This window comes from Gopherus evgoodei, chromosome 4 (assembly GCF_007399415.2).
Source record: "Gopherus evgoodei ecotype Sinaloan lineage chromosome 4, rGopEvg1_v1.p, whole genome shotgun sequence".
In the NCBI taxonomy this organism is placed as follows: Eukaryota; Metazoa; Chordata; order Testudines; family Testudinidae; genus Gopherus; species Gopherus evgoodei.
In genome coordinates this window covers 22465670-22491989 of record NC_044325.1, presented here as the reverse complement: position 1 = coordinate 22491989, position 26320 = coordinate 22465670, and the positions used below count along the sequence as shown (strand labels likewise).

The following is a 26320-nucleotide window of genomic DNA, read 5'->3' as shown; positions in this document are numbered from 1 at the left end:
ATTAAAATTGATGATTTATGTCAAGGTTTCCTGCTTGCTGATTTAAATAATTATTGAACTCAGCTATTAAAATGAATCCATCCTCAGGAAAAGGAATGAAGAAAGAACAAAAACAAGGAAGCCATAATAAGGCTTTGTTTTATAGAGTTTCCTTTAAATCATATATGGAAAAGAGATGCAGGAGGATAAGCACGGAAAGAAGTTTCGCCTCCTCACACAATACCTGTTGTGGACTTGTATTGTCTGAATTAATTTGGTATATCAAGGGGTCTCGTATTGTTTTATGCATCCAAGTGAGACCACATGGTGGGAAGGAGGAGAGGATTGGGACCAAAACCCAGATTCTCTTCCACCCTACCCTGCGTGGTAGACACTTCCAGCAAAAGCTCACTGGTTTCAGTCTTGTCTGAGAAATGTAATTCAGGGCACTTCTCTAAAGTTGGCAGCTGTGCAAGAGGATGGAGACAGTCAGTTCCCATGGCACTAAATTGAACTGACTGATTACTCAAATGCATTGAATCCTCCTTTCCCATATAGACTTATTAGATACATGCTAACACTAGTATTACTTCAGAATGAGCAGTTGGTCCAAAGGCCTTGAAACAAATACCAGCATGATAAGATTTGACAATTAAACCCAGATTATTAGTGGCTATTTTCCAGGATCATAGAAGTTCTCGCTCTAAAGCTTGTGGCTGTACAAAAATGTATTTCTGTTGACGTTGCAGCTTTTCTGTTATAGCAAAGTTTTTTTAGCAGAAAATAGCTTGAAGGTTTTACATTCAGCTAACAATTAAAAAATGATATATATTGTTGGTTCCTTGCCATGAGAAAGTGCTACAGTACTGTACTAGTGAGTTCAGGATACAGATAATCAGAAAGTTTTAAAAAAATTGAACAAAAGGGTTTAAAAAAAATTCAACAGGAATAATTTTTTCTGGGTTTTTTTTTTTCAACTAGATCTTGTTTGGGAGCATTTTTAAAAGCACTTTGAGGAGACAGCAAACTCAGCTTGTGGAACAGTTTCTTTAGAGCAATCCCATCCTTATGTGACCCAAGGTGTCTAGGGTAGCCCCCACTGAAAATGGAAGGTCAGGGCAGTCTGCAAAAAAGAGCAGATTCTCCCAAACTGGAGATGAAGGCTGTTAGATTCACCAACCAATCACAAACTGCGCTCCTGGTCCCCCACACTGGTTATCAAGAAGCTGAAAAAATAAATCACAACCCCCTTTACTGCATTCCAGTTCTCTAGCTCCCAATCAACACCTAGGTCCAGTAAAGTGAGAAGTTATTTATAACTCTGCTCACTATACAAAAGATTCTTCTGAACACCAAAAGGCCAGCCGCGTTACCAGGTCAATATTAGTTTGGCTCTTTCCCAAAATACCCCACTGCCAGCCAATCCTTTAGTATCTAAAACTAAAGATTTAATAGAAAAGAATATAAGCCCATAAGGAAAGTGTGTGTGTGGGGATCAGATATATTACTGACATGCAGAAAGTATAATTCTCAATTGCTGTAAAACAGAAATTTCTCCAGATTAGGTTAATTACTCAGTGATAAGTAACACTTCAGCACTTTTATTTTTGTAAATGATACACTTGTTTTATTTAACACTTTTTATCTAATACCTGTATTATATCTTTATCATAGCACACTTCTCATGGAGAAGGACGTCAAGAAGTTTCCTCTCGAACTGGGCGCTCTGGAGCTCGCTGTAGAAATTCTATAGCTTCCTGTGCAGATGAGCAACCTCATATTGGAAATTACAGACTTCTTAAAACGATTGGAAAGGGGAATTTTGCAAAAGTAAAGTTGGCTAGACACATCCTTACTGGCAGAGAGGTAAAACGCTTTTGTTAACTATGTAAAGCATGCTCAATTGCGGTTGTTCTGAAAGTGCTCTTTAAATAGCGTTATGCAAAGTCCTAGAACAGCGTGGCATTTTTTCTTAGTGAGAAATCGCTGTGCATTTGCTGGAAAATGAAATGTTAAAAACAAAAATATAGAAAACTAAATTCTTGGCTTTTAGTGATGTATACAAAATGCTGTTTATTAAAAAGTTTATTTTATACTGGATCTTTAAGAAATGTTTGTTAGCAAGTTGTCGTCTTTGGCAATTCTTCAAGGTTGAGGATGATGTCTTTCACAGGTTTTATTTTTTATGGTGACTATGGAGTCCATGGAGTCCGATTGTTGCCACAGTCTGGTTGGCAAATGTTGCGGGTGGTGTTGAAAGTCAGGGTTGGGCCATGATTGCTGGGCAACAGTCGTCTGTCCTTTTTTTTTTTTTTTCCCCTGCCATTTTTCTGTGACCACCAGGGCAAGGCGATTTTCCTCAAAAGTGGACATTTCTTCTCTGACAAGGCTTTGCCAGTTATCCCTATCCTGGGCTACTGTCTCCAAGTGTGTGGTGTCAAAGTCACATCTCTTGATGTTTATTTTGAGGGTGTCTTAAAAGTGTTTCTTTTGGCCTCCCCGTTTCCTTTCTCCTTTGGTGAGTTGGGCATACAGCAATTGTTCTGGTAAGTGTGTCAGTCAGTCATGCGCACACAGTGCCTGCGCCACCTCAGCTGGTGCTGGATAATCAGGGCCTGAACACTGAAGATGTTGGCCTCTGTGAGGTCACTTGACATTAGTGTGGCGATCCTCCCACCTTATGTTGAGGATCTTCCGAGAAAAGTGCTAGTGCTGGCATTACAGGTGTTTTCTATAGGACACCCAAGTCTCACAGCAGTAGAGGAGATTTGGGATTACCACCACTTTACATACTAAAAACCAATGAAAGCTTATGCTCAAATAAATTTGTTAGTCTCTAAGGTGCCACAAGTACTCCTGTTCTTTTTTTAAAAGTCTGTGTGTTCTGAAATACCTGTTAAGTAAATGAATAGTATTGAAATTTGCTAGTAGAATTCTTTTGCATATGCAAACAAAGGCAGAATACATAGCACTTTTATAAGCTCTTTGAAGCAGGGAGTCTTTTTGTGTGTTTGCACAGTGTCTTGCACAATTGGGCCCTGACCCATAACTAGGTTCCTAGGTGCTACTGCAATACAGTTAATAAGTAGTAATTTACATCGGACAGTTCCTTTTTGTGGAAATAAATTATATTCCTACTAGTAAATAGTTTATTTGCTACAGAATTCATTTCTTGTTGCTGTACCTTTGTTATCAGTAGCTAATTTCAGTCTACTGCAGGATAAAGACTTTTCCTTTTCAGCTCTTCTTGTTGACTTAAATTGATGGGTTTGGCATGAACTTGGGCATTGTGAGGTTAAAGTGACCCTGTTGGCCAAGATCTACAAGGAAAACCAAGTTGCTGAATGCAGTACTATTGGGGATTTAATAGGTGGCATTTTACACATCTGAGTCAATACACTACCAATGGTACTGGAGGCAATGGAGGTGTGTCATCTCTAGAATGGGGAATAGGTGACCTACCCACCACACCTCCACCCATCACCTATCTCCAGAATAATACTGGTGTCCCAACTAGCTTCCGATTTGGGTAATTACATTCTGACTACTTAATTTCACTTCGCATTAATAATATTCATTATTCTGTGTGCTAAGCTGTTGTGCAGTATTGCAATTTGCTGTTAAATATGGTTTAAAGAATGTGAATATCATGGACTCCAAAGGTGAACTGTAGCATGTGACAAAGACCCAAAATGAAGGATGCCTTTTTCCCTTTGGTGTAAATCTTTGTTTAACCTCAGTTTCGTGATGTTACAGTTCTGAAGAAAATAACTTTCAACAGTAAAAGTGAGGGACCATCATATTTATGTGGAATTTTACATAATTTGAGGACTAAAATAAATGACGTCTCTCAAAATGAGGGACGCTTAAGAGGTATGTTCTTGTAAGACTAGTGCATAAAGTACTTTGAACTATTTTTGGAGGAAAGACAACGTATAAATATGAGAATTCATCATCCTACTGCACGTATAATCATAGATGCTGTTGCTGAATGTCATCCCCAAAGGTATTGCTCAGAGGTTTTTTTGAGAGATATTGCAGCTATTTTGTGGTCATGTACCAGCTATTTTGGTCAGTGATGTTTCTAAACTTTAAGAATAATTAGCATTATGTGCTGCTGGTTGTGCTGTGCCCTCTTGCTGTCAGTGAGAAATGCACTGAGAGAAATTCTGATTCCTAGTATGAGGGGTAAAAATGTTACTTTGAAAGCTAATTTACCTTTGAGTCATACCTCTTCCATAGAGTTTTAACATTTATTGCCACAGTGAATATACCTCTGTATACTTGAGTTCTGTATTTTAAAAAGCCCTCAACTACCTTATCATAACTCGAGAACTAAAGGGGAAAAAACTACTCATTCATGAAAAAAGTACATGTTGAAGTTAGTTACTAAAATGCTATAGAGACTTTTTCAACTATTTCTATATTTTTTCCAACTGTTCAAGTACAACAGACCATAATAAACCATATTCTGAAGAGCTCAAAATAAAACTGAGAGTAAACTTATTTTCAAAAGCATCCAAGGGACTTAGATGATATCAGCTCCCAAGTCCCATTTTTAGAAGTGACATAGGCACTTGTCATTTAAATGACATAGCGTTAACTTTTTCAGAAGCGGGGCTCAGAGTGCGAATTCATCCCATCTTGATCAACATCCTACCAAGGAAAGAATCAGAATGATAAAGGCATCTGTCATCAGCTATGAAGTGGAATAAAGCCCAAGCCTCTGTTTAGTTCTCTCCTAATTGCAAAGAAATAGACTAGGTTCAGAAATTTCAAATTAGAAATGTGGTTCCTTTCTGATGTATGAGAGAGCGTGGCTAATATTCAAAAGTAATGGTATAGGATCTACAACACTCTTTCAACATTGACTACAATGTCTGGAATTCTTGCAAGTAGGCTTTGTATCATAGGTATCAAGAGTCTCCATTCTGAAAGGCTGTCTGATGTTTTGTCAACCATACTTAGTACAATAGGTAAGAGGAGAGTTTTATCTCTTCCCTAGGATGTCAACTGTATCTATCTAGGTGAGGCAGAATTTTTGTTTGTTTGTTTTGTTTTTTGTAATTTTGATCCTTCATATTGATTTTTATCTTTGTTTATTTCTAACTTTTAATTTTCACAGATGCAGGAAATTAAGGAGGCATAGGATTAGGGTGGTGGTGGTGGTGACAGCAGGGTTGCAAAGGGCTTTCAGCTCAGTCAAAGGATGCGAGACACCCTCCCCGGGTGCAAAGTGTGGGGAGGTTGCAGTCCTGGCCCAGCAGAGTAGAGACCCCCAATCAGGGTCACAAGGAGGAGGATGAGCCCCTAGCAGCAGGGGCGGCCACCCTGCTGCTGAATGTCTCCTGCCCAGGGATGGGCCCTGTATTTCTGATCGTGAGCGAGGAGCTATGACAGCGGGCTACAAAGGGTGCTCTACACAGCTGCTGGGCTGGTGACACTGGATCCCTGCAGGCACATGGTGTATGAGAGGCTGCACTTGCTGACTCTTTGGCTACGTCCAGACTACCTGCTGTATCAGCGGGTTAAAATCGATTGCTCGGGGATCGATATATCGCGTCTAATCTAGACGTGATATATCGATCCCCGAGCGCACTTATATCGATCCCCGAGTGCGCTTGTATCGATTCCGGAACTCCATCAACCCCAACGGAGTTCCGGAATCGACAGGGAGAGCCGCGAACATCGATCCCGCGCGGTGTGGACGGGTGAGTAATCCGATCTTAGATATTCGACTTCAGCTACATTATTCACGTAGCTGAAGTTGCGTATCTAAGATCGATTTCCCCCCCGTAGTGTGGACCAGCCCTTACTGTTGGATTTTTGTTGTTGCTGTGTCTGTCCCGTGAAATTAATGTTTACCAATGACTGGCAGATCAAATCTTGCCAGTTTACTGGTATCCGAGAGCTTTTTTTGGTGACAGTTTGTGTATGGAGGTGAGAGGTGGACTCAGTTTACAGGACCCAAATCCATTGAGCCTTTATAGGTGGAATCAAATATCTTTAAATGCCACCTGGAAACTAATAGGGAGCTAGGTCAAATCAGAGAACACATTTAATATGCTTCCTGCAGGAAGCACCACTTAATCAGGCCTTCTGTGCCACTGCCTTCTGTGCCATTTCCAGGTGGTCTTTAGATGCCAGCCCCACGTACAACATGTTAAAGTAATCCAATCTACAGGTGACAAAGGCATGGATCACTGTGCCTCCTGTCTGTATCCAAAAGAGGTCTCACGGTGTAAATAGCCTTTTTACCTAGGCAAGAGTAATTTGACTGATATAGTGTGAACACAAAAATATGTCTTGATCACGCAGGGTAATGAATCAAAGGAGAGAGACTTATTACTCTGTGTATTTGGAGGGTTTTTTTAAAAAGGGATGTTTTTCAAGAGTTCATAATGGACTTTAGCCCCAGAAAATGGTAGTGAAACTGAACTTTGGTTTTTCACAGCATACTCTAGTGGAATGTACTACCCAATCCCCCCAAAGTTAAAATTCTTCTTTGTAGTCCACTGGTGACAGCTTACCACTGTTTTACATCTAGAGAGAGGCTCAGAACAAACTTGAATCTGAACACTCATGAACTGTGGGAATAATTGAGATGCTGATCTGGTTCTGAACTTCATAGTTCAGGCCTATGTCTGTATATAATGGCCTCTTTGATAGTGAAGGTGGTTCTTTAAGTGCTGGTCTCTGTGTATTCCACTATGGGCACTCATGTGCTCTCTGTACCTGAGACAGGAAGATTATTGCTAGCAGTGTCCTTTGGACCCTCAGCCTTATGCTCTGAACTTAGGATATAAGGTGTAGTATGGACCAAGTACCTCTCCAGTTCCTTTCAACTTCCTGTGGTCTGAGGGGGAACCCTTCATCTTCAGCATTTACCTGCAAATTTTGTAAATAGTTTTATTTTACAATAGATAGCTAGAATAGATTTGGGGTTGGAAGTCTGTGATGGGGTGCTCTACCCACTGCAGGTATAGCGCCGCCTCCTAGTCTTTCTGGGAAATAGCTCACCAGGTTGATACCTCTCCCCACATTTGGAAGCCTTCTTTCCTCCTCTCTTTGTCGCTCCAGGAGCTACTCTGGCCTCTTCGTGACTCACCCCTCTGGCTAGGTCACGCTGGTGGTTCCCCTTCTGATTGGGCACTGGAGGGGGAAGGAAGTCTCTTCTCCCAGACAGGCTTATGCAGTTTTCCTATGCACTGCCTGACCGGGGCTACTTCCCCAGTGACTGGTTGTGGAACCTGGGCCCACCCTCTACTCTGGGTTCCTGCTCTGGGGCCCTCTAATCAGCAGTCAACGTCTGTTCCACCCATGCCTTGGGAATTAGACCATTCTATTCCTGGCAAACTGGTTGAAACAGTAATTAAAAATAGGATAGTGAACACCTGGAAGATCACTGTATCTAAATCTAACCACTCCTGTTTCTGCAAAGGACAACAGGCACACTAATCTATTACAATTCATCAACTGTGTCAGTAAAGTAATGGATAAAGGAGATTAAGTTGACAATTTTAGACTGTCAAAAGGCATTTGAGAGGGTCCCTCACAAGAGATTGTTAAAGAAACTTAGTAGTCATGCAGTGAGAGGCAAAGTATTATGGATCAAAAATTGATTAGATGATGGGAAACAGAATAGCATTAAATGGACAGTTTTCATGGCAAAACAGTTGGGTACCTTTGTGGTTTTGTGCTAGGATGAGTGGTGAATATATTCAATTATTTGGAAAAGTAGTGAGCCTTGAAGTAGCAAAATTTGCAGCTAACACAAAATTATTTGGTTAGTAAAGACCAGAGAAGACTGGTGAGGAATGAGGAACATGACGACAAATGAAGTTGTGTTGATAAATAGAAAATAATAAAGACTGGAGGAAAAATGTACACTATTCATGCATAGGACTCTACCAAATTAATGGTCCATTTTGGTCTATTTCATGGTCACAGGATTTTAAAAATCATAAATTTAATTATTTCAGGTATTTAAATCTGAAATTTAAGTGTTGTAATTGTAGTGGTCCTGACCCAAAAAGGAATTGTGTGTCTGAGAGGGGTTTTGTGGTACTACTACTCTTACTTCTGCACAGCTGCTGGCAGTGGCACTGCCTTCAGAGCTCGGCAGCTAGAGAGTAGCAGCGTCAGCTGCTGGCTGGAAGCTCAGCTCTGATGGTGGAGACGTTCCCTGCGGCAGCGCAGTAGGGATGGCATAGTATGGTATTGCCACCCTTACGTCTGCGCTGCTGCTTGCAGAGCTGGGCCCTCAGTCAGCAGCTGCCACTCTCTGGCCACGTAGCTTTGAAGGCAGCAACGCAGAAGAAGTAAATGTGGCGTGGCATGGCATGATATTGCAACCCTTACTTCTACACTGCTGCTGGTGGGGCGCTGCCTTCAGAGCTGGATGCCCGGTGCACGGCCATCCAGCTCTGAAGGCAGTGCAGAAGTAAGGGTGGCAATACTGTGACCCCCTAAAATAACCTTGTGACCCCCCCAACTCCCTTTTGGGTTGGGACCCCCAATTTGACAAACTGTGGTCTCCCCCGTGAAATCTGTATAATATAGGGTAAAAGCACACAAAAGATCAGATTTCTCGGTCCGTGACACATTTTTCATGGCCCTGAATTTGGTAGGACCCTATTCATACATCTTACAAGGTCCTAAATTTAACTTGGAGAAGGGACTAGTATCATTGTTGGCAGCTCAATGAAACGTCTGCTTATTGTGGGTTTCATACATGTCTCGCTGGAGCACCTAGTACTGGTCATCACTGGAGAACAGGATACAAGACTAAATGGACCTTGGGTCTGATCTGATCATTTCTATAAATGGGCTGTTTTTAGTCATGAGAAGCTGTCTAGCTTGTTTTGTACCTCAGCTGAAACACAATGTCTCCCCTTCCTTACTTCCCCTGCACACTCTTGATTTGGAGATCCTTTCATGTCTTATAGTGTGTGGCAGCCTTGGCACTGAATTTTCATTTGATCAGTTTCTTGAGCTCTTACATTTTAGTTTTTAAGAATTAATTGGTTCAAAAATGTTTGTGCAGTGTTTACAGAGAAGATTGAAACCTGATAAAAGAATGAATGATTAAATTTGTGCAGTGTAATTCACTTCTTTGTTGTATACAAGATGCCATTTCTCTTCTTTCCAGGAAGGGAATAACATTAATAGAATACTAACGCTGAGCACATACATCTTCAGTGAATGGCCAAAGGTCAATTTAACTGCTGTGAAGTTTGTATAGCAATACCTGTAATTTGCTATGAAACTTTGCTTTTAAAACATTTTCACAGTTTGCCTGTATATAGGTGGTATTTTATAAGATTATGATCTAGAGGAAAATTCCCTGCAATACAGTATTTAGAATTTAAGTTGCATTGCAATACATCTTACTTCCTACCGTTTGAACTTTCCTCTGCTGTAATACCATTAAGTGCTGTTTTTTGTCCAATGCATCCAACAGAACTGAAACCTACTTTAATTTTCTTTAGGAGCCATTTGTTCCCAGTACTTTTATTCAGAGTGTTTTATTAATAAAACAATGTCTGTTTAATCTTCTTGATCTGATTTCATGCCTTGCATTTCTAAAACTAAACAATTGTAACCATGTTACAATCTAATCAGATCTAAACTGGAAATATTGATCATAAACTTTTTTCTTCTAGGTTGCAATAAAAATAATTGACAAAACACAATTGAACCCAACTAGTCTTCAAAAGGTAGGCTTCTTTGATTAACTGTTCTTATCTTTCAACTGTACTACAGCTTTTTTCTCTTTACCTCTTCCTTCTCCGACTCCTGAATTCGCATGCTGTGGTCCCTGAACCAACACCTACCTCACATTTCATATAAATACACAACTGAGCTAGTGCATCTTAATGCTGACTTTTCTTGTAAAAGGCCTGTTTTGGACAGTTTTTTGCAGTCATACAAGATGAGCACTTCCTTCAAATAAAGAATGCATTTGAAGCTACAAACAGAGACAATTGCATGTCTTTTGCCAGTCTTACTTTGTTACTCAAATAGTCTGAACTCTTAAACTGAAAAAAAATACGTCTGACTTCCTTTGGGTGTGTTTTTTTCCTTCCACATGTGGTCCAGTTCAGTAAAAGGCATTCATGAGCATCTGTTTTGTCTCAGTCACTTCAACAGTCACTATGTTAAATTTACGACTACAAAGTTTCAGTCTGTGGGCTAAAGGTCAAACTATGTCTATGCCTCATACATAATCACCAGCAAAAAAGATTCTACAAATATTATTCTTTTGATGAGTGAGGTTGGAGGAGAGAAACCATCTCACTCTCTGCCATAGTCATATTGGCTCATCTATGCTAGCAAGAATAAGTGATAAATGCTACTATTGTCACTAAGTACACAGATATGACCTAGAGTTGTACACAGGGGGCACGCCTGTTGGGCACTTTCCTGACTAAAACACTGATAGCCAAAGGCTTTTATGTATGTACTTTAATAAAAATAGATGGATTTACCCAATTTGGGTAAGGTATAATACCAGGAATTTGTTTTATGTGAAATCAAGCTAAAAACACTAAACGTAGATATTTATTCAGATTTATGCAAATAGTAAAAAGGCCATATGCATAGGTGCTCCTATCTAAATTAATGGCACAAAAGCAAATAGGTAAAACACACAAGCTTTTTGGGGACTGGATGGCTCAACCAATTAAGAGATGGAGTGTTTTATTTGTAAGTTATTTTGTTCAAATTGGCTCAGGTAAACTATGACCAAAAGTCATCATCTGATGGCTCTTTAGCCTCTGTGAAATAGTGTTATTCAATTTTAAGTAAAAGATACACCAATCACAGAAACAACCACAACAGTCCACTTTTTTGGGAGCTTCAGTGGAAGTGGAGAAAAACGCAAAAATGTATAAATGCGCATTAAAACGTTTGTGATGCAATTTGTAATTTTGTTTGTTGGTTTTATTCATATTTTGTATTTAATGCTATGAGTTTTACATTGAAGTTTTTAAATATTGTCATGAAAGTGTATGTCACTTTAAGAGCAGTTACTGCATTGCTGGAAATCTACACTTGAAAGTCAAATGATTTATTAGTTACTCAGAGCACCTTGGAAGAAGAATTGGGGGAGAGATGGAAAGACAAACAGAGATAGTGACAGGTAATCAGGGAGGTTCACAGCAACTCTTTTGTGAGTGGTGAAGGAAGGGCCAGCATAAAGGGAATGGAGCAGCCGAGGAGAAACAATATCCATATCTCAGTGTATGGCTACATTTGGAATTTGCGCTTTGAAGTGTGAGTGTAGTCAGAGCAGCAGCGCTGGGAGAGAGCTCTCCCAGTGCTGCATGTAAACCACATCCCTTACGGGTGTAGCGTGCAGCGCTGGGAGCCGCGCTCCCAGCGCTGCTGCCCTGATTACACTGACGCTTTACAGCGCTGTATCTTGCAGCGCTCGGGGGGGTGTTTTTTCACACCCCAGTTGCAGCGCTGTAAAGTGTGAGTGTAGCCAAGCCCTCAGTGTATTTCAAAGATCTCTACTATCTGGAGCTTGTACCTTGACTTACCATGAATTTCTTGCAATCGCTTTTCAAAAGCTTGGGGTAGAAGTGTAATTGTGGAAAATACACATGCCCAACGCAAGTAGAATTTGTGCATGCAGAGAACCAGTTAGACATGTACCTAGTCATCCACACATGCATGCAGCTGCATGTTTAAAGGGGGATAGATGTTTCAGAAGTTTGCTGCATATTGTTTGAAGTTAATCTTTTAGCATCAGGGTTGTGTAGCAGAGTTTATAGCCTGCTCTGAATCAGCAACAAAGATGTGCAGTGCGGATTGCTATGGTGGAAGCTGTCTCAGCCTAGGAACCTTGGAAGCATAGATAAAATATTTAGTGGTGATGAGAATGGTACAGAGTAGCTAAGCAGTGGCACTACAGCTGTATATGAGTCATCTTTAGGTGGCAGAGCCAGTGATGGTGATGCTGGTGCCTTCCAGTCTACTAGTTTCCTCTCTATATCCATCTCTCATCCCAAACGTTTTTTTTTTCTTCCTAGGGACACTTGAGATTGATTTTTGTAAAGACAATTTATTTTCTAGAGCCTAATTGCTATGATGATGCCTCTGCATATTTTAAATTGACTTGAATACTATACTTCTCTCTTCTTGTAGCATTTTCTCTGCTAGTACTGTTAAATCAAATTTTTCTAAAAGCAATCCCTTGGCCCCCAAAATATAACATAATTTTTTGAAAATGAGTTTCTGTATTACAGAAATTCACTTTATTTTAGCCAAGATACAATGTATCTTGTGTACATTATTAATGCAACAATTTATATGATTTATAACCAAGTACTGTACTGAAAATTCCTTCCTAATGAGGAACTTAACATAAATAAAATTGCCAAGTCATTCTGGAAAAATATATTAATCAGTTTTCATTTTGTGTGTTTCAAATGTCTTAGTAGGAAAAATATTACCATACTATAGTGCATATCACTTATTAATTTATCTTTTAAAGTTAAGTATCCAAATATATGATGGCTGAAGAACAATGTGTAGATATTTGGCACTTACAGGCCATTTTACGAACGGTTAATTTAAACAGTGTCCTTTCTGTGACAGTTTTATCTAAGGTCCGTACCTGAAGGATAAGTGTCAGGGTCTAGAAAGGTCCTGCCTGTTTGTTGTAACCACTTGTCTTATACTTAAATTGTGAGTTCTTTGGGACAGTGATAGAATTGAAGCGTTTGTATAGTGCTTAACACAGTGTGGTTCTGTTCCCTGATCAGGGCTCCTAAGCACTGCCACAATACAAATAACTAAAAGGGTCTCTCACAGTGAATCAGTTCCTGGTTACAGATAGAACCAGAACTCCAGCCCCCTTTTCTGATCACTAGCCAATGCTCTAGTGTCCAAATATAGGCTTAAAACTTAAACTGACTTTAGGAAAGTGCACAAAAGCCCACATCTTCCTGAACTATTTTTCTTTGTGTCAAGGCTGTAAGGATGTGCTTTTAGGCTTGCTGAATTAGTGATTGTAATCTTAATTTTCTTTTTTACCTCTTGTTTTCACAGTAAGGGTCACATGGGTTTTTAGTTGTTTTTCAGTGAAGCCCTTAAAATGCCTAATGCTAGCACCATTTTATTCTGCTATGTAAATAAGCTCAGGCTTAGTAGAAGTAGTTTGATTCTCAGTATCTTGTTTTCCAGGTTATTGTGGGGGCCTGGGAGCACTTTGGGGCATGATAGAGAGTCTGTGTACATGTCTCTTGCCTGATGGCTTCTTCTGCTCAGTCCCTCCAGTAACAATTTTGCTTAGTTGTTCCCCTATATCTAAGAATGCACATTCCTTAAATTAGCAAAGGTGAATACATTGTGTTACCACATTTGATTAACAAACAAACCTAGTTCTCTCATATTTTAGCATAGTTGCTGTTGTGTCTGCCACTCTTATTTCTTTCTCCTCAGTCTACTTCATCAGTGGTGAAACACTCAGTTATGCACAATTAGGATTATTCATGCTCAAAGATGTTTGTGCTACTCAACGGGAATAGTACAAAGGATTTTCTTTTCCTCGGTTTTGTTGGCTCTTACTTATCTTTCTCACACCCTAATCTTTTTTTAATGTAAATTATTTTAATATCCATTGAGTCATAGCTGCAACTGCTACTCCCTACAGATTTCAGGACACATTTAAAAAGAGAAGATATTTATTTTTTAGAATGTGTGGATAGATGTGAGTTGAAGGAAACTTGCAGTAGCACTACTATGTACTTATTTTCATCCATTCTTATCTCTGACTTAGTCTGCAGGATCCTCTAGGCAAGGAGCGGTTACTTTTTTTGTCCATTTTGTAATATAGTATGTTTGTTTTCCACTTAGATCTTTCTTAAGCATACCATAGCCTTTTAATTCACTACTGTAGCTGTAAGGCTAGTGTTGGATTTTAAAAAAACCTGCTTGATTGCTCCCTTTCTTGTCAAGCCAGAGCAGCTTTCACAAAATAATCAAGACTTGAGAATGCCAACCATCTGGAGTCTTGGGATGATGTGAGAGGATGTAAACAGTTTGCAATTGATTACAACATATTGCACTGCTTAAAAAGATGATTTCTTGTGTCCCTTCTCACAAGTCTTCTGAAAATCGGCAAAATTGCAAAATAAAAAGGAATATATATATAATAGCATTTGTATGTCAGTGTTCTCATGGTGATGTCTATCTTATATTTAGGTTGTCTGTTAGAAGAAATGAGAATGTTTGACATTCATAATTCAAGTTTTTGAAGGCAGTACTACATATTAAAATAACATGACCTTCATGTCAGTTTTTCAGTGTAACAGAATATAAGTGCACAAAGTATAGAGAGAGGAGAGAGGATAACTTTGCCGTTTTTAATTTAAGAAAACTATACATCAATAACACAAGACTGCCTTAGTGTAATTTGTCATCTTGGCTACATATCAGAAAATTGAGGACTGATTATCTTATTTTGATATTAAAAAAAATAAAACCCTAGCCTAACACTTGTTTGTATAGGGTGTCAAATTTGAACATTATACAACTTCTGAAAATATTATTTTATAATAAGGGCCACATAGCTTCCTATTTCCCATATAGGCTCTTCCTCATATAGGTAACAAAGTTACCACTTGTGAAATTTCCATTTAATAGTTCCATCATGTGGAGGAGTGGTTTGTATGCCTCTCCCCACAATGGAACTGGCAGGCAATTGACCCGTCCTAACCCTGCATACCCCTCTGAGATCTAATTAAGGTCCTCTCCACTCATGAAAATATGAGACAAAAAGGACATTTTATTTAATCAGTAAGACTCTAGAGGTGAGGCATTGCCTGAGATTCATGACCAAATAATCCCCTACTTGTCATAATTGAAGGGAAATGCTATGGATTTTGTTTACTATCATTCATTTTGGTAAGTAAATGTAGTGTTCATGAAAGGTGTTGGATTGACATCCCAGAGGCCAAAGTTGGCTGTCTAGCCACAGAAAAAACACAGCATAGGCCGTGACAAAGCAAACATCATCCTCATGAATCCCTGCAACTGTGCCTCAATTCTTACTTGGAGGAACCTTCCTCTAGGGCAGGCGTAGGCAACCTGCGGCGCGCAAGCTGATTTTCAGTGGCACTCACACTGCCCAGGTCCTGACCGCCAGTCCAGGGGGCTTTGCATTTTAATTTAATTTTAAATGAAGCTTCTTAAACATTTTAAAACCTTATTTACTTTACATACAACAATAGTTTAGTTATATATTATAGATTTATAGAAAGAGACCTTCTAAAAATGTTGAAATGTATTACTGGGACGCGGAATGTTAAATTAGAATGAATAAATGAAAACTCGGCACATCACTTCCGAAAGGTTGCCAACCACTGCTCTAGGGCCAAGAGGGAGATTCTCCCTCACTTACTACCTGATTAGTGCTTGCTTGTTGGCAGTATTGTTATTAATTGTTGTGCTTTTTGTGAAGTAAACAGTTAATGTTGACCAGTAACTTGATTGTGACTAGCAAATTGTGACCACTAAACCATCCAAGAGCTATCCTAAAATAAAATCCTTTAATACACCATGGTCTTGCCAGTATTCGGAATATGAAATACTGCAGTAAGTATGACCTTCACAAGGAATAAATATAACCTTTTAAAGAAACTTATTAAAGTGTACTGGATCAGAACCAATTACCTAAAGATTAAAGCCTTCATTTATCTCTTTAAGTAGCCAGTGTCCCTTTTTTAGAAGAACTTTTTTTAGAGCTGGCATTTTACTCCTCTTGTCTGCAAAAGGCTTATTCAGTCCATTTGAAAGTGAAATACGTAATATTCCTGTGTTTCTCACATTTACTCTATCATTTATTAAGATTAGGTGGAGAACTCTAATCATTAGCTATAGAACAAAATCAGCTTCTTAGAAAGAAATAAATGGTAATTGTTTTTTGTCACTAATTTATTTGATTTCCTATTATCTTTTTTATTTCAGCTTTTCAGAGAAGTAAGAATAATGAAGATTTTAAATCATCCAAATATAGGTATTCCATGTTTTGCTAACATGTTGGTTCTGTGTAACTCACTTTTTAGAAGATTGCTTGTTTTTGGAGTGATTGTACATGTCCATTTTGCTTTTGGTGTGCATGAGCTCCAGTGCACAGTTGTCAGGGAGTTTTTCCCTTAGTGGTACCTGGTGGGGCAACATGAGAACCCTCTGCTGCCTCTCATACCACAGGCAGACATAAAGAGCTGTGGCTCCCCAGGGTACAGAACAAGCTGGCGGACCGCCTCAGCAGGTCGTTTCACAGCCAGGAGTGGTCCATTCGCCCGAATGTCACAATTTCAAACTTCCAGAATTGGGGCTTTCCCCCGATAGACCTATTCACCATGTGACACAACAGGAAGTGCCAGCAGTTCTGCTCCTTCCAAAGTTACAGCCCAAGCTTGAGCACAGACACATTTCTCCTCCATTGGGGAGGTTCTCTCCTTTCTGATCATACCGATCGTTCACAAGGTGGTACTCAAGATCCGGAGAGAACTAACTCAGGCCACATTAATAGCACCAGCCTGGCCCCATCAGCACTGGTACACACCTCTCCTAGACATGTCTGTGGAAGCCCTGATCATTCTGCCGCGCTTCCTGGACCTTCTGACACAAGATCACAGTTGTCTTCAACTCGGAACCTCAAGTTGCTTCACCTCACAGGTTGGAAGCTCCATGGTTGAACCTGATGGAGCTTTCCTGTTCAGACCAGGTTAGACAGGTCCTCTTTGGCAGCAGAAAACCCTCTGAGAGCCACATACTTGCTTTCCTCCCAAAGGCTGTGTCACAGTTTCACATCAACCAGGACATCTTTCTCCTGGTATTCTACACACAGCCTCATTCCAATGGCAGGGAGCAGAGGCTACACTCTCTGGATGTCCGCAGGGCACTAGCCTTTTACATCAAGAGAACAAACTATTAGAAAATCAGTCCAGCTATTCCTGTCAGTGGCGGACAGAATGAAAAGTCAGCCTGTGTCATCACAACACATCTCGTCATGGATAGCGTCCTGTATTCATGAGTGCTACATCCTGGCAGGTGTTCCTGAACCTCCAATCACTGCGCACTTCACCAGGGCGCAGGCTTCATCAACAGTGTTCCTGTCTCAGGTTCCCACTCAGGAAATCTGCAAGGCAGTGATGTGGTCTTCCATCCATACTTTCCCCACACACTATGCGATTACCCAGCAGGCCAGAGATGATGGAGCAGTGCTCCAATCAGTGGAAGACTCTGACCCTACTACCTAAACTTGTGCTTGTGAGTCACCTGATTGGAATCGACATGAACAAGCAGTCGAAGAAGAAAAAACTGTTACCTTCTCAAAATTGTTGTTCTTCAAGATGTGTTGTTCATGTCCATTCCAATACCCATCCTCCTTCCCCTCTGTCGGAGTAGCCAGCAAGAAGGAACTGAGGGGGTGGCAGGTCAGCAGGACTCTATACTAAGTTCCACGAAGGCGCAACTCCAGGGGGCGCCAAGACCGACAAGACCAGTGGCTCTCAAACTTTTTACTGGTAGCCCCTTTCACATAGGAAGCATCTGAGTGCAACCTTTCCCCCCCCCCCAAAAAAAAAATTTAAAAACACTTTTTAATATATTTAACACCATTATAAAAGCAAAGCAGTGTTTGGGATGGAGGTTGACAGCTCGTGGACCCCCCCCTTTAAAAACCTCATGACCCTCAGTTTGAGAACCACTGGACAAGACAGATGCTGCTATGGGAAAAATCTTGTGTGCACGTGTGTGTGTACAGACACACACACACACACACAAACATTCTCTCTCGATTGGAATGGACATGAAGAACATATCTTGAAGAATAGCAATTATGAGAAGGTGATGAGGGGGAGGGATAGCTCAGTGGTTTGAGCATTGGCCTGCTAAACTTAGGGTTCTGGGTTCAGTCCTTGAGGGGGCCACTTAGGGATCTGGGGCAAAAGTCAGTACTTGGTCCTGCTAGTGAAGGCAGAGGGCTGGACTCAATGACCTATCAGGGTCCCTTCCAGTTCTATGAGATAGGTATATCTCCAATTATTGAATTTATTAAACCGTTTTTTCTTAATAATCTTTTTCCTAAAGCCTCATAACAAATGTAAGGAAAGATTGCACCCTCTGGACACTTGAAGAGCTTTAGCATTTTATTCAGATCAGACTAAATCTTTCAGATCTTCGTCTCAGTTGTTTGTTGCGCTTGTAGACAGAATGAAGGACAGTCCTGTTTCCACACAAAGGAATTCATCGTGGATACCCATTTGTGTTTGCTAACATGAAGCCACCAGAGAGATTGAGTCATTTGATTAGGTCCCGAGCAACCTTAGCAGTATTTCTTGCCAACAGTGGGAAAGAGGCAACATGGACATCATGTCACATGTTTGCCTCTCATTACACTATCGGCAATCTAAAGGCAATGCTAAATTTCGACGAATGGTCCTTTGGTTCCTGTTCAAATAGCTTCCGTACCCACCTCCAGTTGGGACTGCTTGTGAGTCACCTGCAGTGGAATGGACATGTGCAGTCACTCAAAGAAAAAAGGTTACTAACCTTTCTGTAACTGTTGTTCTTCAAGATGTGTTGCACATTTCCATGACCCATCCTCCTTCCCCTCTCTATCAGAGTCTTTACTATAGTAAGGAACTGGGGGGAAGGGGAGGGGCAGCTTGGCCTTTTATGCCTGCATGCAAGGCACTTGAGGACACTCATGCCACCTTGATGGGAACTGTTAAGGGAAAAACTCCCTAGCTGTGCACTGGAGCACACACACGGCTATGGAGTGGACGTGCAACATATCACAAGGAACAACAGTTATGGAAAGGTTAGTAACTGTTTGTTTTTAAAAAGTTAAAGCAGTGATGTACAAGTCTAATGAAGGTTCTGCATCATGGAGCCCACTTAAAGTGGTGATAGGGAGATAAGTGTTTTAATGTAAGGGCATTTCATTGGCTGCATAGACTTGCCTTGTCAAACTGATGCACTACTATATCTGAGAAGTGGTTTTTAAAGAGAAGGAAAAAGAATACTTATTGGATGGAATCCCATGTATAATGTGATTATGCAGTCACACAAATTACTGAAAATTGTTCTTTGTGACTTTACTGCATAATTGTGCTCCAGAATCCAAGCTTTCACTTAAATAAAATTAAAAAAATCTATTCTCATGGGAGAAGAGAGAGCACTCAGAATGTAAAATTTACAGTGATACAGTGTTGTCTTTTGGATTCTGTAGACAATAGCTGAGGCAACAACCTACTCTGTATATAATATATATACAAATTACTATTACCCAATGCTTTGTTTTTTGAGAGCTATGCTTAAATTGATTTTTTTCACTTGACCCTAAACTGAGTATGTTTCAAGCCAGAATTGTACATTCATAAGTTTGACCCAGACTACAAACTACTGATAAAGCATTTGTTGTTCCATTTAGAAGCTTGAAATGGAAATAATTGCTTTTAAGAAAAGTTGTTTGATATTGTCAAGCAGCAGTAGTCTACTTTTGAGAGAATCTTCCACAAAGACTATCCGAAAACTAGACTCCTATAATTGGTTGTAATCTTTTAGTAAATAACTGATCTTTTTTCCTCTAGTGAAGTTATTTGAGGTAATTGAAACTGAAAAAACTCTCTACTTAATCATGGAGTATGCAAGTGGGGGTAAGTATTTTCCTTTTATGTGATACAAAAGTAAAGAAATTGCCAAATGATACTGAAGTTTCCTTTTGTAATACTTAAAACAAGAAACATTGATTTCATGGTAGTGCAACATTTCAGGTGAAATACTAGTGTTTTGGGAGGCATTTTCTTAAAGCTGTACAATTTTTTAAGTAAGCCAAGCTTTATTGCAATCCAGAGGGAGTTTTTTTCATCATTTTCATTGATCAGTCCATCATAGTGGTAATAGCAAAATAAGGATATTCACAATAGGCAGGAGTTGGCACGATAGTTGGTTTCATTGATGTGGTATTTGGTAAAGTTAAGTATATATTCAGATGTAGTATTGTATGAAGTAATAGCGTATAACATTCAGGTGGAAAAGTGTAGCAAATCTGTTTGCCCTTGCATTTTAAATCGCCAGTACTTGTTTTTGAATGTTGGTGACATATGGACTATTCTGATTAAAGTGGAAATTTTTAATTGAGATCCACAGTTACCAAAATCTTCTGGACTCTTCATTTTGACTATCATATGGGCTGGTTCACCTGGAATGGTCCCTTGAAAAATTTAACTACTTGTGCTAAACAATCTATTCCACCTTGTACTTAGCACTGATTACATTTCCCAAACCTGAAGAAGAGCTCTATGTAAACTCAAAAACTTGTCTCTCACCAACAGAAGTTGGTCCAATAAGATATTACACTGCTACCTCGATATAATGCCACCCGATATAATACAAATTTGGATATAACGTGGTAAAGCGGTGCTTGGGGGAGGAGGGGGCTGCACACTCCGGTGGATCAAAGCAAGTTCAATATAACACGGTTTCACCTGTAACGCGGTAAGATTTTTTGGCTCCCAAGGACAGCATTATATCGAGGTAGAGGTGTATCTTTCCCCACCTTGTCTCTGTAACCCCTCTCTTTAAGTTCCTCCAGTAACTCCCCCTTTTGAATAATTAATCCCAATTCTTGCACAAATGTGAACATTTTCTCAGTGTTTTCCACTATTTGTAACATAGCTAGAATCAAGGCATTTACCCTTCTAGATAGCTAAAAATGGTTAAATTTCAATATCAGCTGGTGGGAATCACACAAATATTTGAGGCATACCTTCAGTTTTGCTGGGGAGACAGAGGTTTGCTCTTCAAAACAGAAGAGCAGAGTTTCACCATTGGGTCCCACTACATATGTGCAGCATATCTGGGGTATCATGATGTGGTTGCTTATATAAACTGTGTTCTAGCTGTTGTATTTGAGCTCCTAGGAGCCGTAGATGCATAGACTAGTTTTGTCTAAATGGGGCTAATGGTAGGAAAGGGCATAATAACATAAGAACGGCCATACTGGGTCAGATCAGTGGTCCATCTAACCCAATATCCTGTCTTCTGACAGTAGACAGTGCCAGATGCTTCATAGGGAGTGAACAGAACAGGGCAATTTATCAAGTGACCTATTCCCTGTTCTCAAGTCCCAGCTTCCTAGCAGTCAGAAGTTTAGGGATTCCCAGAGCATGGAGTTGCATCCCTGACCGTCTTGGTTAATAGCCATTAATGGACCTATTCTCCATGAACTTATCTAACCCAGTTATATTTTTGGATATTTTTTTAACCCAGTTATATTTTTGGATTTTGCAATATCTCTGGCCCTGAGTTCCACAGGTTGACTACGTGTTGTGTGAAGAAGTACTTCCTTATGTTTGTTTTAAACCTGCCGCCTGTTAATTTAATTGGATGACCCCGATTCATGTGTTATGTGAAGGGGGTATATAATCCCTTCCTTATTCATTTTCTCTACCCCATTCATGATTTTATGGACCTCTGTATCTCCCCTCAGTCTAAGCTGAGCAGTTCATCTTTTTAATCTTTTCTCATATGGAAGCAGTTCCATACCACTGATAATTTTTGTTGCCCTATTTTGTACTTTTTCCAATATCAAAAAAAATTATTTTTTTTTGAGATGGGACAAACTATATGCAGTATCTGTCCCTTTTGTAATGGTTCCTAACGTGGTTAGCTTTTTTGACCTCTGCACATTGAGCATACTAGTGTGTATGCACCTCTCCCTTCTACTTGATAGTTTTTAACTTAAAAGTGAGGTCATACTGCCATCTAGTGACTGGCTTACAGAGGATAGAAAGCCTAAAACTACTACAGATAACTGAGGGCATGTCTACACTACAAACTTAAGTTGATTTATGTTAGGTCAGCTTACACCCACAGTAGTAATTACTGTTGTGGTTTGTGTCCAGACTAGCCTCCTTCTGTCAGTGGTGCGCATCCTCAACAGGAGTATTTCCACTGACTTAAGAGGGGCAGTGTGGAGGGCTGAGGGGCCAGGCTCTCAGCTCCATAAACAGCTTTCTCCTCTGTCTGCCCCCTGCCCCCAGGCTCTTGGCAACATTCTCCCCACCAGGAGCCCAGCTGCACCCTCAGGCTCTTGGCTACCCAGCTACTGGGCTCCCAGTGGGGAGCCGGGAGTCCAGGCAGCAGTCCTACCGAGGCCAGAGAGCTGGGAGCCTGGGGATAGCTGTGCTCTAGCTGGAGCCCTCCATCTGCCCTGGCATGACAGCCCAAGCTGCAAGTCCAGCTTTCTTGTCAATTTCACGGTTCCAACAGGGAGCTATGAAATTGACAAGGATGACAGCTAACAGCCGATGTAAGTAACCTGCAGTGTCAACAGGGACACTGTGTTGTCCTAACTACACCAATGTAAGTCCTATGCCTCTTGTGGAGGTGGAATTATGTAGGTGTAGTAGGGTACTTACATCCCCAGGAACAAGGTTGTAGTATAGACAATGACATAATTAGGTCAACATAAGCTGCCTTACATCAACCTAATTCTGTAGTGTAGACTAGGCCTGAGACGCTCCTTTTAGCTGAAATGAGAGAGACCTGTATGTTTGGCACAGAAGCCATTAGTACTATTATATGCTTATGCAATATGCAACTTGAAAATGTAATAGCAGATGACTATGTGTCATTATGGATTCAGCTCTGAAAATTCCCCTTTATCTACATTTTAGTCATCTGTCTCAACTTAAATCAAATATTCAGTAACCTCAGTTATTTGAACTACTGTTTTTCTCTGCTTTTGATATTCCCGATATTTCAGATAAACAGGGTTGGATTTCATCTTTGTCTGACCCCCTGCATTTCTATGAATTTTTATTTACTAATACTTTAAAAAGACATAGCTGTAACATATATTTCAGGGAATTTTTATCACTGACTTGAATTTTAACTGCTACTCTGGAAAGCAAAATATAATTTGTTCAGAAAATGAAAACATAAAATCATTCATGCACACTGTTTGTGATATCAGTTTGATTTGATTCCATCTTGTGATCTTTTCAAAATTAAAAGTACTTTTTAGTGATAGATTTTCTCTTTTTTGAAGTAATAATGTGAAAAATGTTCTCTTATCTGAGAGTATTTAAATGTATTTAAATATTAAAATAGTGATTTGATCTTTGAACTTCTAAAATCTTAGACTATTTAAACTAAATGATTTATTTGTACTTAAAGACCTATTTATGTATGTGGAAACATTACCTTTTCCATGTCTAATGCCTACAGTTTTTCAGTAGAAGAACATTAGTCACACTGTGACAAACAAGTCGATATTTCACTGGATAGATAGCAACATTTAAAAACTAGTCTAATAGGCTAGTTATGAAATGCCAGATGTTAATTGACGGTTTGTTTTAAAATGCAGCCCTTTAGAATTTTTCTTCAGTACTGTGTCCTTCAAATGTCCCTTGTCATGTTGCATTGTTTTCTTTACATTTTGGAAGTCTTCCAGGGACCTGTTATGCCAGGATGCTTTTCTTCAATGTCTTATGTATGATATTTAAATTGTGGCTTGCTTCATCACATCAGTTTCTGTTCACTTGGATGTTTTTTATAACGAAGGCCCCATTTTATTTTAACCCTGGGTTGAAACAGGGATTTCCATTATCGTAATATTTTTGTACACTTAGATTAACTATATTATAACACTCTGAGGCTACAACCACATTTACAAGATCCTTTAAACATTTTTGTACTGTAGATAAGGCTTACGAAAGTCTATCTCTGTGATACAGCAAATATTTTTCTAATGGAAATTTGAAAGGAAGTCATTACTTTTTTTGCAAAGAAAGGAATGCTGCTCATTTTCTATCATAAATGGTTGAAAACAAATATTTTGCCTACATTCAGTCACCCAGATAATTCTTCTTAAAGTCTTTCTTGTCTCAGTGAAATTATGACATAGTAGTAAATCACTCTTCTGGGCTCTTGCCATACGCCTTTTTCAAAAATGAAAAGTTAATGCCTTTTATGATTGTTTATTCATGTGAAAAATCAAACATTCTAACTGAAAACTGAAATCTCAAATTTAGCTCACATTTCTGACATTTATGTAGCTCATACAATATATGTTACTCTTAACAATGACAAAAATAACCCTAGATTTTGAAATTAACTACCTAGTATTTTAAGATATTCAGCGTTTCTCCTTTAATCTTTGATATGTTTCAATTGCAGGAGAGGTATTTGACTATCTGGTTGCACATGGAAGAATGAAGGAAAAGGAAGCAAGAGCTAAATTTAGACAGGTATGTATGATAGACTAACAACTCTTAGTCAGGAAGGAATTATCCTCCAGGGCAGATTGGCAGAGGCCCTGTAGGTTTTTCACCTTCCTCTGCAGCATGGGGCCTGGGTCACTTGCTGGAGGATTCTCTGCACTTTGAGGTCTTTAAACCACGATTTGAGGACTTCAATAACTCAGACATAGGTTAGGGGTTTGTTACAGGAGTGGATGGGTGAGATTCTGTGGCCTGCATTGCGCAGGAGGTCAGACTAGATAACCCTAATGGTCCCTTCTGACCATAAGTCTATGAACTTTAGCATTAAAACACATGAAAAAATAGTTGACAGTGAGCTCTCCAATGTAATTTTCAAGCATGCTCTGTTGCTGACTTTTTGTTTTATTAAATAACAGGGAAAAACTAGTAGATTCCTGTAGATTCCCTGGCCTTATTTTCCTTACCAGCTTTTATTGACGATCTATTCCATGGCACACAATCTGTGGACAGCGATCTAAGAAAGAAAGAAAGATCAGGAGTTAACTTCATTTTAAAAATCAGCACAGAGGCAACAAGCACAACAGTTGAAGGAGATCATATAATTTTACACACAACCTAATATTTCAATTATGTTAAGGAAATTTTGCATGAAATAAATCTCGTAACATAAATGGACACCTTTATGCTTGTCTGTTCTGTCTTGAATAGAATAGTGTGCGCACCATTAGTTATTTGGGAAACAGTGGAAATGTAGGAATAACTCGCTTATTCCCTGTATCGAATATTTTAATGTGTATAATACATTTCTGTGGAAATGTACTGTGCAGAGAAGTTTTACTGATATGAACAATAACCCCACTAAAGTAAATGTGACAATCGCAATAAACACTAATAAGAGAAAAGGACAGTATTATTTAGGACAGCTTAACCCATTATAAGAAGGCAGAAATAAAATCAGTAAATGAAAGCACTGTTTTTCCTATCATTTGAATCCTACCTAAGTCTTGCAGTACCCTGCTTAATCTTTTGCAGGGTCCAGCTGGCGGACTTCACATCCCAGAAGATATTCTTTGAGTAGTGTGCAGAATGACAGGCAGTAAGAACCATTTCTGCCCCTCATTCACAAAGTCCTGGGGTGTATTGTTTTTGTTTAACAGACTCTGTTCAAGGTTCCTATGCTTAGATTCAGGAAGACAGAAAAATCTCCCCTTCAGATACCTCACAGTCCCAATGATATTAGCTTCTGGAGTTGTCATTCCCATCTCAGATGTTGGGCTGTACCATTTTTCTAAATCCGAAAGGTTATCCTTCAGATTCAAACTCAGTAATTTAAATCAAGTTTTTCTAAGATTCAAAAGGATCAGGGAATTTTCTCCCCGCTGGCATGCCTAATACTAATTTTCAGTGGTCAAATCGGGTTCCATCAGTATGTTCACTCTTCCTCATGGCTATCATCATTGTTCTTAATCAGGAGACTTTTAAAAAAAAACATGTTTTGTCACAGTACTTACGTTTTGTTACTTCATCTACAATGTTGTGTACAGTTTATCCTTCAATCCTGGTTATCTTATTCAAGTCCAGTGACTTCTCTGAAAAGGAGTTTGAACCAGAAGGCATGAAGGCTATCTTACAAGTATAAGCTTCAGGGTGTCTTCACACTGCTATTATATGTCAATGAGCAAACACAGTTAGCAAAGATAATGCCAACACAGCCTGCTTGACCCCATTGAAGTCCACATAAATCTGTTTTATGTCTTATTTTTATTTTTCTGCTTTTCTATAATAGCTTCAGATAGATTTTTCTCATAGCATAATAGGGTTTCACTTTAAGTCCATCCACTAACTAGTTTAACAATGAGACAATAGCTACCTCTAAGAAAAGCTGGAGGAGCAATAGTAATTTGCATCTGCCATAATGTTGAGCCTGGCAGAGACTGTATGTTGTTATCTCTTGTTTGCTTTTAATTTCTCCTCTCTTCACTTCTGTAGCGGCCATTTCTGTATCGAGTTATGTTGAAAGTAAATCATTGCACACCTGCCGAACTTAAAAAATTGTCCAGGAAGGGCAGTTTCAGCATGGATCTAAAATC

General features: G+C 39.5%; 1 protein-coding gene across 5 annotated transcripts in view; it reads left to right on the top strand.

Annotated features, from left to right (window-relative positions):
* Positions 1-26320, top strand: part of MARK3 (microtubule affinity regulating kinase 3) — a 100794-nt gene that overhangs the window by 22696 nt on the left and 51778 nt on the right. For all 5 annotated transcript variants that reach the window (XM_030558679.1, XM_030558680.1, XM_030558684.1 and 2 more), the window contains 5 exons: positions 1654-1845; positions 9645-9698; positions 15958-16006; positions 19593-19658; positions 24187-24257. In XM_030558679.1, coding sequence (XP_030414539.1) covers positions 1654-1845; positions 9645-9698; positions 15958-16006; positions 19593-19658; positions 24187-24257 — 432 coding nt within the window. The remainder of the gene's footprint in view (positions 1-1653; positions 1846-9644; positions 9699-15957; positions 16007-19592; positions 19659-24186; positions 24258-26320) is intronic.